A 14,594-nucleotide genomic window follows, 5' to 3' on the forward strand; every position below is an offset into this window, starting at 1 on the left:
TCTTTATAAAGCACAAAGGTGTCAGTATTCACCCTCGAAACTTACAAAACCTTTGAATAGACTTATTAAGAAGGGATATAATTACGATACTGTTGTCAAGTCATTAAAGATTGCATATTTTGGCGTTAATATTGAGTCACTGATAAGGTCTTTGCATCGGAACTAAACACATTTATTCTAAAAACAGTTGTTGGCATGACACGGGTTATGTTCTTCTCATATATGTTATGATGGTATGATACTAAACCCCTAACGGGAAGGATTGTGCCTGATGTTCATATGATGAAATCATAATCTTTCAGTCAGTTTAATTGAAGTCTGGAGTTGGCATGTCAGTTAACTGCTAGTAGTCTGTTGTTATTTATGTATTATTGTTATTTTGTTTATTTTCTTTGGTTACATCTTCTGACATCAGACTCGGATTTCTCTTGAACTGAATTTTAATGTGCGTATTGTTATGCGTTTACTTTACTACATTGGTTAGAGGTATAGGGGGAGGGTTGAGATCTCACAAACATGTTTAACCCCGCCGCATTTTTGCGCCTGTCCCAAGTCAGGAGCCTCTGGCCTTTGTTAGTCTTGTATTATTTTAATTTTAGTTTCTTGTGTACAATTTGGAAATTAGTATGGCGTTCATTATCACTGGACTAGTATATATTTGTTTAGGGGCCAGCTGAAGGACGCCTCCGGGTGCGGGAATTTCTCGCTACATTGAAGACCTGTTGGTGACCCTCTGCTGTTGTTTTTTATTTGGTCGGGTTGTTGTCTCTTTGACACATTCCCCATTTCCATTTTCAATTTTATTTAAAAAATGATCACTCTGGTTCAAACAAAAAAATCTCTGAAACTGACATTATCAAGATGCTTGATCGAATTCTTGATTGACAACATATTTGTTACGTTCGGAGGACGTGTTTTTCAACAGACTGTCGGCATTCCAAAGGGAACAAATTGTGCCCCTCTTTTTGTCGACCTGTTTCTTTATTATTTTGAGTCTGACTTCTTACAGGAACTTCTTAGGAAGAAGATAAGAAATTAGCAATATCCTTTATCTCTACTTTCCGCTATATAGATGATGTTCTTTCACAAATAATTCAAAATTTGGTGACTATGTTGAACGCATCTATTCCATAGAACTAGAAATAAAGGATAATACAGATACAGTTAAGTCGGCCTTATATCTTGACTTACATCTAGAAATTAACAATGAGGGTCGGTGGTTGAAAACAAAACTTTACGACAAAAGAGATGATTTCAGCTTTCCAATTGTGAACTTTCCATTTCTAAGTAGCAAAATTCCAGCAGCACCTGCATACGGGGTATATATCTCCCAATTGATGCGATATTCCCGTGCTTGCATTTCCTATCATGATTTTCTTGGTAGAGGGTTGCTGCTCAAAAGGAAGCTATTAAAACAAGAGTTTCAAATGGTGAAGTTGAAATCATCCCTTCGTAAATTTACGGACGCCATCACGAGTTAGTTCACCGCTATGGAATAACCGTTTCACAAATGATATCGGATATGTCCCATATGTCGTTACTACAATCCTCTTCCCTTTCACGAATGTGAACTATCGAGTTATACTATTTGCAGGGTTTGTTATCACATAAGCAACACGACGGGTGCCAAATGTGGAGCAGGATCTGCTTACCCTTCCGGAGCACCTGAGATCACCTCTAGTTTTGGTGGGGTTCGTGTTGCTTATTCTTAAGTTTCTATGTTGTGTCGAGTGTACTATTGTTTGTCTGTTGGTCTTTTTCATTTTTAGCCATGGCGTTGTCAGTTTATTTTTGATTTATGAGTTTGACTGGAATTTTAAAACTGGTACCTGCAATTATTTTTCGCGATGTTTATTGATAAATTAAAGACGAACTTTTCGACAGACTTAAAATTATAAATCATTATCATAATAAAGTCCGTTCCTCCCCCCCAACATTTGACTCAAACTATTGTCTATTTAAGGGACCATTCAACTTCAAAAGGAGGGGAGGATTACCGTTTAGAAATAAAATATATTTGGACCCCCAATTTGATGGGAAAATCATTATCGTGGTCAAGAAGATGACAAAAATGAATATTCTGAATTCAGATTTTCCCCATTACTAATAATACTGTTGCCTTTATTTAAAATATCAAATTTCGAAAGAAATTAATTTGATTGATAACGTCGAAAAACTATAAAAAAAAAATTACAAATACAGAAATGTTCCTTCATAATACATTGTAGATATGCATATTTACCCATGTTTAAACATTCAAAACTCAATAACTGCATAGCAATTAGTCCTCTAGAGATAAAATACAATTTTTTTTCAAAATAACAAAACACCTGCGTTTATTGCTGTGTGTGTGACATTACAAAGCACTTCGATTGTTTTTAATTTTAAATTGCGTATCCTTTTTACGATGGTGAGCGGGGATTGTATTATGTTATTTGTAAGAAGTCGCATTTTCATACAAATTTCAGACTTAATGCATTTATCTTTCAGGAAAACCTGTGTATTTGCACATATGCCCATATTCTTAATATTGTTGTCGATCTATTAGTACTATTTACGCGTTTCTTAATCATATCGAATGGTAATGAGAAAAAGTTGATCGTGATTATTTCAGTAAATCTTTATCAAATTCATTATATGCTGCATGTGATCAAAACGCGATTTTATCATGAGGTTAATATCAAACGTAGATAAAAATTTAAGACGATATAATAGCTTATAACAAGGTATTTTGTAATAAAAGGTGTGTGTAACCTTAGTTGCATGCACGTGCTCAACAGATTCATACACATTACTAAATGAATATGATTAAGCGTCGGACAGCTATATTCCAAATGAACCGTCTTAACTTATGGCATAAGGATCTTCTAAATAATGACGTATACTCTAATACTACGCTAAAGGATTAATTTATGAAATTGTTTCAGATAGTGGAATTGATTGTTGGAGTTCTGTGGTTATTATCACCTTTGTCCAATAATATGGCATATTTAGATTGAGGAAGCTTAGTTAGTCAATCACTATCTCACCAAAGAAGTGATTATATTGGTTTTGTAATGGGAACCAACTTTCTTATTTTCCTGTTATATATATCATCCGGTAAGTTTTTAAAAATATTTCAAATTTTTTATCTCATTTTATCTTTCTTTTTTTTTTCGCAATATTAGGTTTATTTTTGGTAAGTTCCAAATTAAGTTATGCATGTATCAGCTTGAAAATGATAAGCACAATACAATTTTGAAAAAAATTAAATTTGTGAAAATTGCATGTGTTTAAAGGTTGTAGTTCGGTACCAGGATAACGATACAGAGGTAATCATGGTAATGAAATGATAAAAAAGTAATTCAATTCAAATATACAAATTTGCCATAATTTAGATACTCAACAAGTCGTTTGATGCAAATTACCGGAATTTAAAATATATGTTCTTATACAGATACGAAAATTATCAGGAAGGATATGCAAAACGTTTTGATAGTGATGCATAATAAAAAATAAATTTGGTATTGCTATTGCAATAATAAGAAAGGCAGCATTATGGAATATTTAGACTTAACAGAATAAGAGGTAGACGTAGATGGGCGATTTTTTTTTATCTAATTTATCTAATCTGGTCTTGATGGTAAATATTTGATAGTCTCAAAATGTTTGATTTATTCACAATTGTGTTTTAGGCTAACTGAGATTTTAGAGGTGTTATATATATTATCCATATTAAGTCCATTACTACAGCTCTGCTATTATATATATAGACACTTGCACCTGTTCTAAGTCAGGAATCTGATGTACAGTAGTTATCGTTTGTTTATTGAATTTATACGTGTTTCTCGTTTCTCGTTTTTTATATAGATTAGACCTTTGTTTTCCCGTTTGAATGGTTTTATACTAGTAATTTTGGGGCCCTTTATAGCTTGTTGTTCGGTGTGAGCCGTGTTGAAGGCAGTACCTTGACCTATAAAAGTTTACTTTTATAAATTGTTATTTGGATGGAGAGTTGTCTCATTGGCACTCATACCACATCTCCCTATATCTACTTGTGTATTATTAACGACCATGTATTGATCTCATTTGTAATTGTGTGTACCACCTATCTTCTGTTTATTTCTAAAAACAAATAAGTTGACATTATGTGAAATGAGTTAATAGTTATCAAAGGTACCAGGCTTATAATTTTAAACACAACACACGCATTTCGTCTTTATGAGACTCATCAGTGACGCTCAGATCGAAAAAAAGTTGGAAAGCCAAACAAGTACAAAGTTTAAGAGCATCGAGGATCATTAAGATTCATGTATAATCTGGAAAACTTAAAGATTCTGGAGCAGGTATCAAATTATATATAATCGTATAATAATAATAATAATAATAATAATAATAATAATAATAATAATAATAATGATGATGACAATAATAATAATAATAATGATGCAAAAGTATATAAATACAGCTGTCTAGAGCCTTTCTGTTAGATTTGGTTAAGAACAAATGTGGGGGATCACCATACCATCAAACTTAATCAAAGGTTAGTGGGAAACAATTAATGGAGTCAGACAATAAAACCAAATATGCCGACAGTAGAATGAAGGTTTATAGGAAAGTATGAAGGGAGTGGGTTTAAATCATTATTACAATGTGTAAATAAATGAGACCTTTAATAAAACATTTTTTTACAAGTTAATATCTCAGTCGGCTTGACACGAAAAAAAGAAAATATGTGCGACAGATTGTTTCAGATCAAAAGATCAATTCAATTTCCATCAAACATGATAATACTAATAAATTTAGTTCAATTTAGTATTACTTATTAATCTCCTTTCAGAAATCCATTTATTAACGTCAAACTATTAATGAAAAATATAAGATATTTCATATGAGTCTATCCTTTATCTATGTAAATTTTGTCCCCATAGAATATGTTATCATACGTAGGGTCTCATTTCTGTTCCATTCCTGATAACACTCGTCTATAAGATGAGTTAAGCATACAATCTCATACCTCATTACCTCTTCGGTAAAAGTAACTAATAAATTAGTTGTTTCAACCACCTTAACTAACGTCCAACAAAACTTGATTCACTTTGTGAACAGATAAGATTATAAGAAACTATTCAATCATATCAAAAAAGTAAATGATTATAATGTATCATTTATTATACTAGACAAAAGAAAGGATAATTTTGTCTGAAAAATTGATATCAATTTAATTAGGTGTATCTTTCTTTTGTTGTATACAGCTATGGCAGTTTTCTTTCATTGTGTTACAATTCAAATAATTAGAATACTGTACAGGTGTGAAATTCAATACGGGTCTTTTCCTCAATGTAAAAAAATAAGGAGATGTGTTTTTATTGCCAATGAAACCATTTCCCACCAAAGTTGTTACAACTACTGGTCATATAAGGAGCAAAGCGCATGTTGTATACAACGTATATTCAACTCGAAATATTCAACGAAAGGGCGACAATACCAAAGGGGCATTTAAACGCATAAGACAAAAATAAAAGAAACAACGTAACGGCTAAAAAAGAAAAATACCAGAAGACAAATTTGCGTATAAAAACACAACATGGAAACTAAAGACTGAGCAACACGAACCCAAACAAAAACTTGGGATGATCTTAATAGGTGCTCCGGACTGGTTACCATATCCTGCTCAATATGTGACATTAAACATGTATGTACAAACACAATGTTTTAATGAAAATACGAATATTTGGATAAAGTAAAATGCTTATTTAAACATGAAGTTTCAATGTAAACCTAATTACTGGTTTACAGTCTAGAAATTATAATTGTATATTGACAACACTAAAGTACTCAACAGGATGATTTGTCGTACAATGGGTAACATTTGCGTATCTACAAAGTATTTTTGCATTATATATTTATATATTTCAAACTAAGATTTGAATTTAAGATACTGTTGTTTATTGTGTGTTCTTTTTATAAATCTCCTTTCAAAAGAAGTTTGATTCCCCAACGAATGTTGTATTAAAAGACAAAATATATTCATAGAAAAATTCGTGTTAGATGAATTTACAGATATTGGACCTTGAATGTTGGTAATTTCTTTAGCCAATCTTTCCTCTGTGTGATTAAATATAAATAAGTCAAAAGTAACATAGACGAAAATATTGTGTTATGATAAATATTGTGTTTTACCTTAAATGAACTACTTCATTATGTTCACATTTATTTTTTTCAATAATTGGGACGAAGTGATTTTGATAACTATGATTACAAACTGTTCTTCGCAGAACTCTTGTGTTTTGGTTGTTATGATGTATTGCGACACAATAATGTTTACTGAATATTTACTTTTATTCACTTACCGTCAACAACTTTTGTATGTCAGTTAATCATACAATGCATTTGAGTTTAATCTATCTAGGGCATGTTATGCCTTAAAACTTTTCTAGATGCACAGTTTTGTCTGTACTCAGAGTATATTTTGAGGTGAAAGCGCAGCCATTTTAGCCAAAGAGTCCACACGAACCTTATCGTTCCTACGTCAGGAGTTTGAAAATTGCTTAAATGATTTACAAATCTACAAAATAGGCGTGTATCAGTAGATTTCGTTCAAAATGTATGTACTTATCAGGCACACGTCGAAGTGAACTTGGTGTATCTGTATGTATTTATCCCCAAAACGCCGCGGTGAAGACGATCTTCTTGTAGATGTATTTGCTATCAGTTACGTTTCGAGGTGAACTCAATCCACTTGTATGCGTTTATCAGATACTAACCTCGTCGAGTTTAATCTACATGTATGTGTTCGACAGTTAAACATCGCGATTTGTTCCTGATTATATTTTAATAATATAATAATTTAACAGTAGCTTGTGTACGACGCTGTGTACTCAATACCGGTATATGTTGTACGTCGCGTTGTACATGATCTGTCAATATGTGTAAAAACATAATTCTCCTTAATGTCATGGTTTACCTCTAGTAATTCCATAAATCCATCCCTAATAAACTTCAATATGTTTGTGAAATTTAGGAAAACTACGTTGACCTAAGCAAAACTTAAAACTATATTTAAATAAACAATGGAATTCTAAATAATGTTCCAATGAACGTGTTTCCTTTTATTATTTTTGCATGTTCCATAGCCTGAAAAGATATTTCTAAAGAAAACAGATTTTCTATTTAATAACAAGCTTATTAAGTTAATAGAAGGATTGGCAAGCAAATCTTGATATGTTTTATGCTGCAGAGTAAAATGTATTTACCTATTGATACTAGCTTTATGATGAAATTCGCTATTGACTTTACAGATAGGAATGATAATAACTGATTGAATCACATGATCTTATTTTTAAATATTTTTTAATGATCACAATATGCAGGAATGTGTAGTCGAATAACAGTTTATGTAAGATACATCATTTAAAACTCATTCAAAAAGTTGTTGTAGAACCACAGAATATACGATTTATCGACCAACCAAAAATGATTTTTTGAAATATTTACTTTGAAACTAACTGTGAAAATATAAACTTCAAAAATATGCATTTGCTTTTCTAGTCAACGCTCTTCTACTTATCAGACCATTAGAAGATTTATATGAATTATGTTATTTTCTTGTATGCCAAAGAATGCTGGTGGGACTTTGACTTTGCGATGTTTTTTTTATTACGAAGTTAAATTTTGTGTGCAACTTTGTTATCATTAATGTGAATATAGATAAACCTTCAATGGTTAATAAATATTGAATGAAAAAAGGAATGTCTCTAATGTTCAAACTTGTTTTAACTCAGTCATATATAGGGGATTGGTGTTTGTTGTTGTTTCACCGTCAGGATGTGAACAGTGGGTTCATTTTTTATCACTTTCCTTACATAACGCGTTCATTATTAATTCAAATAAAGAATAATCTTATTGCAATCCTTCGGTTTCAAAAATTCTTATCCATGAAGCACAATTTCTTGAGAATTTCATTGATTACATTTTAAGGAAAGGAGAACGAAGAAACGAGAAATACCATTTCACTTAGAAAGAGTCTTTACTCGTGCCATGAAAGGTTGTTAACAACTTATGACGGTAATGTAATGGCCAATTTGAATTTTTGACGCATTCTGCAGTACAATTTATTAATGCCCGCGTCACACTGTCCCGATTTTTACGCCGATGGCAACACGATTATGGAAATTTTCAAAATCGGGACTGATCGTATCCAGATCGGGCTATTCGTAGTGCCATCTTTAACCATCGTAGAACCATCGGCCACTTTTTCTAGCCTTCGGGGACAACTTCGGGAAGGGTTCTAAATTTTTTAACATGTTAAAAAATCCCCGAAGGTGCGTCCGATGTTTAGGGTTCGTATTGAGTTCGTATCACCATCCTTACCATCGCAATGTCACCGGGAATGCATCTTTGAACATCGTATTGCATTCGTGTTTCCATCGTTTCCATCGGGCAGTTTTGACATTACGATGTCTACACGAATGAATCACAAAGCTAACCGAAGGTCTTACGATGGCAACACGACTTCGTGAAGACCTCGTAATCCCGTCGTGATGCCATCGAATAAAAGTACGAAGGTGACAAGATGGAACTACGACGGCAATAAATCCAGCTAAATGTAAGTTAATTTTCGCGCTTAAATACATTTAAAGTGCCATGCGCGATATGCACTGGTCAGTCTAATACGACAGTTAAGAAAGACGTTCACAAAACATGGACCTCATATCATATGATTCTATGAGAACAAGAAAGGCGACAGCGTTGTTTCTATTAATTCAAATGGAACAAGAAGAGCAGGTATTACAGGCTCAGGATTTACTTTTACAAATGAAATATTATTTTTTGTCAATTTTTCATATCAAATAACATAATAAAAATCATAAACGCGCCTCGTATACCAACACTGCAGGTACACGTATATAGGGAAACCAACTTTTTCTTCATTATTCTGATTTTTTATGTATCGTCTGAGTTGTTGTTACACGAATGTTTACTCCATAAACATTTTGTTTTCTATATGTCATATTTTGCCGCATTTTTTGCTTTCCCCACATCCTTCCTTTAGTCTATATTATTATGATATTCTCCTGGAAAGAGCTCTTTTTGGATAAAAGGGATCAACGAACCCATTACCTTACCTTCAAGATAGATCAGTAAACATGGGCATAATTATGAGTGATTATTCAGACTAATGCACACATTTTACAGTTCAAACAAGGCAATGCCGAGCGTGGCATCCCCTCGTATGTAACATATTGGGGACAAATATGGACACTACATAATGATACATGATACATAAACTATTTTTTTTAGAAATCAACCAAATTATTCAGTAACTGGAAATACCCACGGTCTTCCGTCTTATGATTAAATCAAAAATTAAATGTACAATATAATGTATATTCAATATTGATCAAACAATTTAAAACGCGTGATGCCTTCGGCATATAATTTAAATGCATCGTAAGCTGTACACGACGTCTTTTAGACATCGTATGGCCATCGCGCCATCATCGTAATCCATCGTGTAGCCTTCGTGATCCATCTTGTAGGCTTCGGCTGAGATATGAAGCTTAAATATCGTCTTCGGTTAACCTTCGTATGTCCATCTTTTGCTATCGTATATACTTTCGGCACCCTCGTATAGACTTCGTTATTCATCGTACTTGCTTCGGTCACTTTTGGGTATTTTAACGAGATCGGGACCAACTTCGTACGAACTTACAATTTTCGCATTCGGGTGTCCATCGTATATAAAAATCAGGACAGTGTGACGCGGGCATAAACATTGCATTTATGCGTGAAAGTGAGAAAAAGAATAATAAATCTTGAATTAACGAGTTGTCTTGGTTATTCTCATTTTATACAGCTTGTTTATTGACAACTTCAAAACAGTCATATGACTTAACCTATTTTAACAATGATTGAATGAAAGTAATGATCTTATCCTTAATGCATCTACAGTTTGTTTATATTCGTTACACAAGTGCAGTATGCAGTATTTGACACTCAAAGTGACGCAAACAACTTTCAAATCAACCAATCACCCAAAAGATGTTACAGAATAAACTAACAATAAACCTACGCCAATGACAAGTCAACCTAGTGGAAATCCGGTACATTTCCCCCTAGATGTCATTACATATTGTGATTGATACGTATAAACATTAATGTTGCAGTAATCTTCTATCTGTTATAACTACCACACTTCATTAAACAGAGATATTGGATGTGGCTTCGAGTAAATGTATCTTTGTATGAATAAAGATCCTTTCTGTTGTTGCTTTGAGTGAGATAGTCTGCTGGCTGAATATGTATTTTATGGGTTTTTTTGCCAAATATTATGCTTCTTAAATATGCATTTGTTTGTGTTTACCATGTTTTTAGCAACAAAACTGTTGAATGATTAATGAATTTCATTTTGTCCGCCATTACGAGAAAAAGAACAATTGTCTTCAAAAGTTTAAAAACAGAACTTATTTTTCTCAAACAACAAACGATTGACCATCGTAAAATTTAGGTCACTGCTGTAAACTTAAAATCGGTTTGCAAACTATCGATACATAAAGTATTCTTTTGATTTGAAATAATATAATGATCTTACACAAATTCTTTATCTTACTTTGATGTAGGTAATATACATACCAGTATGTATTGTTGTTTTCGCAACTAATTGGTGGTTATCAAAACGGTTTTCTTTTTAAGTTGAAGATGTAAGTAGTTTTCAATATTATCTTTTAACTCTGCATGTCTCTACCGCATAGTAATCTATATTATCATACAAATTCCAGAATTTTTATAAAAGGTATAAGTGCAAGGTGGTAAAATAAGCAACTATCCATTTGTATTTGAACGCTTGTAATATTATATATAACGTTGAAGTAAAAACAAAAATCTATTATGAAGTCTAAAATAAATAGATGTTTTAAGTTTAATGTAAATAAACATAGCCAATGCATTTCCAAAAATCTTAATCATATTAACACATTGCTGACATTTTTAAATATATCTGTTTGACATGGTATACATAACTTTGAAGTAAGCTGCCCCTCTTTGTACACTGAGGTTTTTCTAGTATACGATTAAAGGCATCGTTCCTCTTGTGATCATACAAGTAATCACTATGGTTATTTTGTTTAAAATGATGCATCCACAAATGTTGCTACTCATGCTGCTCCTGGGGTATTGTAATAAATTATAAAAATAATCCTTAATATCAAAATTTGAATTACAAAAGCCTAAATGTTGTGTTAATGAAAAAAGTTCCATGATTTCCAAATACCCTACTGTAAACATAAACTTTAATCAGCAATCGTCTTTGTTAAGAATGTCTTTCCTTTCATATTTTTTATTGAGTAAAAAATAAATTCTCAATTTTACTTCAGTGTCATTTTATTATTACAATTTTGAGCAGTATAAACACGCGAAGTGGTTCATGTTAATACGGATTAAAGATCTTAGAAATTGGCTTTCGTGTGAAAAAAATTGAGAAGAAATCGTTTCAACATATTTTAAAGTCTTAGTTGGTTCGTCGTTGTCTGATCGAACTTGGTTCTAGCTCCGTTGTTTCGTCGGTTTTTGTTTATCGTTTTCTCGTCAGTCTAATCGGACTTTGTTCTTCGTTGTGTCTCCTAGATCTTTGTTCTGGTTGAATTATCGGACAACGTTATTCGTTGTACATGTCGTATATAAAACGAACTTGCTTCTTCATTGTCTCGTTACCAAGTGTAGACTCCTTATACACAGGAAATGGAATTAGCAACAAAAAATAAATTCATAGAAAGGAAAATATTCTTTTGTGCACGTTTAATACATATTTCTGAACATTGCTAATTTTCTTCTATTCAAATTTCATTATCATATGCTCTTTCTCTTTTATACAATATTTCAGTGATTGTCATTTTGTTACTATATGACATGAAATAATTAACCAAGTCTGTATTCTGTTTCGTAGCTGAACTTGCGGCACGAAATTCCATGGAAGCCAATAATAGAAACCTGTTAATAAAATAAATGGCACTAAATATCGAGTTACAAACCGTGGTAATGCAACAACAATGTCTAATGAAACTATTCATGATTGAAAAAGATGTTTTGTTGTGTGACATAGAAATCAAAACATGATGTGATGAATGCTAAACAGAATATATAACGAGCTATATTCAGCATTACAAGGCAGATGTATGTTTAGAGGTACAAGTCTCAGAAATGGCGAAACAAACAATTATATTGTTATATTAAAAAACAAAAACCAAAGGAGGTTTGCTACGTAGATACAAGATAACTTGAACTTTAATCTTTCAGTCAGAGCAATTGTACTTTGAAAGACAAAAACAAATATTCGGGTGAAGATTATTTTGAAAAGAATAACAAATTCTAGTAAAATAAGATATCACTGATGTACCAGGGTCGAAAAATTATAAAAAGGAACAGTATATTGATGAATGTTGACATTTCATATCTACACTCGCAGGAAACGTATTGTCACAATTTTAAAGACGGATATATAAAACACCATCCGTAGTTTCGTCCGTTGGTTCAATAGACTTTATGTTAATGATCAGTTTTGACACAATAATCACAACATATATAACATTCCATAACTTCATTTATTTGTTTCTAAGACGAACCAGTCAAATTTATTTCCCGTAGTTCAAATGACAAAAATGTGTAACCTGATGATGGTTGTCTGTATGTATGTGCCTGTCCCAAGTCGGAAGCCTGTAATACAGTGGTTGTCGCTCATTGCTTTGTTACATATTTGTTTTTCGTTCGTTTTACATTAGTTTGTCTCGTTTAAATTGCTTGACATTTTGTCATTTCGGAGCCTATTATAGCTGTTTATACGGCATTAGCTTTGTACATTGTTGAAGACCATACGGTGACCCAAATTGTTAATGTCTGAGTCGTAAATGGTCTCTTGTGAAGAGTTGTCTCATAAACAATTATATCACATCTTCTTTTTATATTTAATTGAGATTATTTACTTGTATTTGACAACAAATGCATATGAAAATGAACATACTGTGTATTTAAGTACGTACACTCTATAGCGGATGCATGAAGTAAATACAAATAAAAACTGTTAACTCGTCTATCACAAATTAGTTTGAATTAATAACAGTAAATCAACTGACTGTAATATATTCTATATCACGAAAAATCTATTTTACATATCTTAGATGAATGTCTCTGTTAAAGGATATTGTTTTCTTTTAGTCAACAATTATTGTAAATAAGTTTGCTACCAGGATGTGCATGGTTCTCTTTAAAAGTATTTTTTTTAAAGATTTTAAGGCTTACTTGTGTTCATATTGTGCCTGTATTTACAATTATAAAAATGATTTACGAAGGACGCAAACAAAAAATTACAGACTTGGGAGTAATGACCATAGTTGACGCAGGCAATTTTAGCCTCAAATGACACACAATTCATAAGAAATAAGACAATACTGCACCATGGGTAAAACAAATAAGATAATAATGCACTTAGGCTAAACGAAAGAAGACAATGCCGTGCCATGAAAAAAGAAAAAAAATCTACAAAATATTGCCATATGTTTTAAGCGTTTGGATTCTGGCTCATTGAGCTTTATCCCATGGCTACTCATTACATTATTCAGAAAACTAAGCATTGAGCAAAACTAAATCTATCATTAACCGGGGTTGAACTCAAATGACCATGAGGGACTCTCAACAGAATAACTTTTAATAACTCTTTATTTCTGGTTATTGAAAATGTTATGATATTGTAATTATTATGTTTATTTATGTTGGCCTAAGTTGTGTTGTATGGCCTGATAGTTGTTTACCAAATAATCTTATAACTGTGCAGTTTAGGAATCACTGGAACAATCACAGAATGATTGGAACTTTCTAGAATGATCCTTATAAAAGATGCGTAATTTAAACTTCTACGTTATTCCAGAAACTTCCGTTGTAACTTTCCAGGATTTTCCACAATGTTCCATTATAGAGTGTTCTAGAATTTTCCATGACAACACTATATATACAGACACTAAAGTTAATTTCCAATAATTAAACTTGGACTTAGACATTGATAGACATTAGTATTCACGGCATTTGGATTGACACTTTTATTCTACAAACAACATCATACTGGATTGTGACCTTAGTAGTGAACATAATATTCAGATTGGATTCCGAAAGATTTCCGGATACAGATAAAGATAAAAGAGTGGACTCATATTTTGACAGTTAAGTTATCAGTAATATTTGTAAAATACTTCTTGTAAACTTTTGTATAATAAATATTGTTAAATTTTAGTATTGATTTGTGTCTTTTGTTGGCTACAATTTAAAGGCGATTTCTGGCCGTAACAGAAATTGGGGGCTCGTCCGGGAGACTGAACATATTTTATTCAAAATTTGTTTAATATTTTTATTATAACTAGCCAACAAAATTCTACAAAATGGCATTTGATGCTGGTAAATTTTTGAAAACGCCAGACCTGGAGGGGTTTGATAATTTAAAGAAAGAGGAATTAGTGTTGCTTGCTAAACATCTGAAATTAGATTTTAAAGTATCTATGAGAAAACAAATTATAAAAAATTTGGTTATAGACAAATTAGTTGACGCAGAAATTTTAGGTGAAGAGGCTCTT

General features: G+C 32.1%; 1 protein-coding gene across 4 annotated transcripts in view; it reads left to right on the forward strand.

Annotated features, from left to right (window-relative positions):
• Nucleotides 1-2,762: 2,762 nt before the first annotated feature.
• The window catches only part of LOC143071598 (G-protein coupled receptor GRL101-like), a 95,481-nt gene continuing 83,649 nt past the window's right edge, over nt 2,763-14,594 (forward strand). For 2 of the 4 annotated variants that reach the window (XM_076246008.1, XM_076246009.1), the window contains exon 1: nt 2,764-3,099. In XM_076246008.1, coding sequence (XP_076102123.1) covers nt 3,057-3,099 — 43 coding nt within the window. In that variant the 5' untranslated portion in view covers nt 2,764-3,056. Of the gene's footprint in view, nt 3,100-14,594 lie in introns of all 4 variants that reach the window. The other 2 variants (XM_076246010.1, XM_076246007.1) reach the window with 2 other exon arrangements.

The sequence above is a fragment of the Mytilus galloprovincialis genome, chromosome 4, assembly GCF_965363235.1.
Source record: "Mytilus galloprovincialis chromosome 4, xbMytGall1.hap1.1, whole genome shotgun sequence".
NCBI classification, from domain to species: domain Eukaryota; kingdom Metazoa; phylum Mollusca; class Bivalvia; order Mytilida; family Mytilidae; genus Mytilus; species Mytilus galloprovincialis.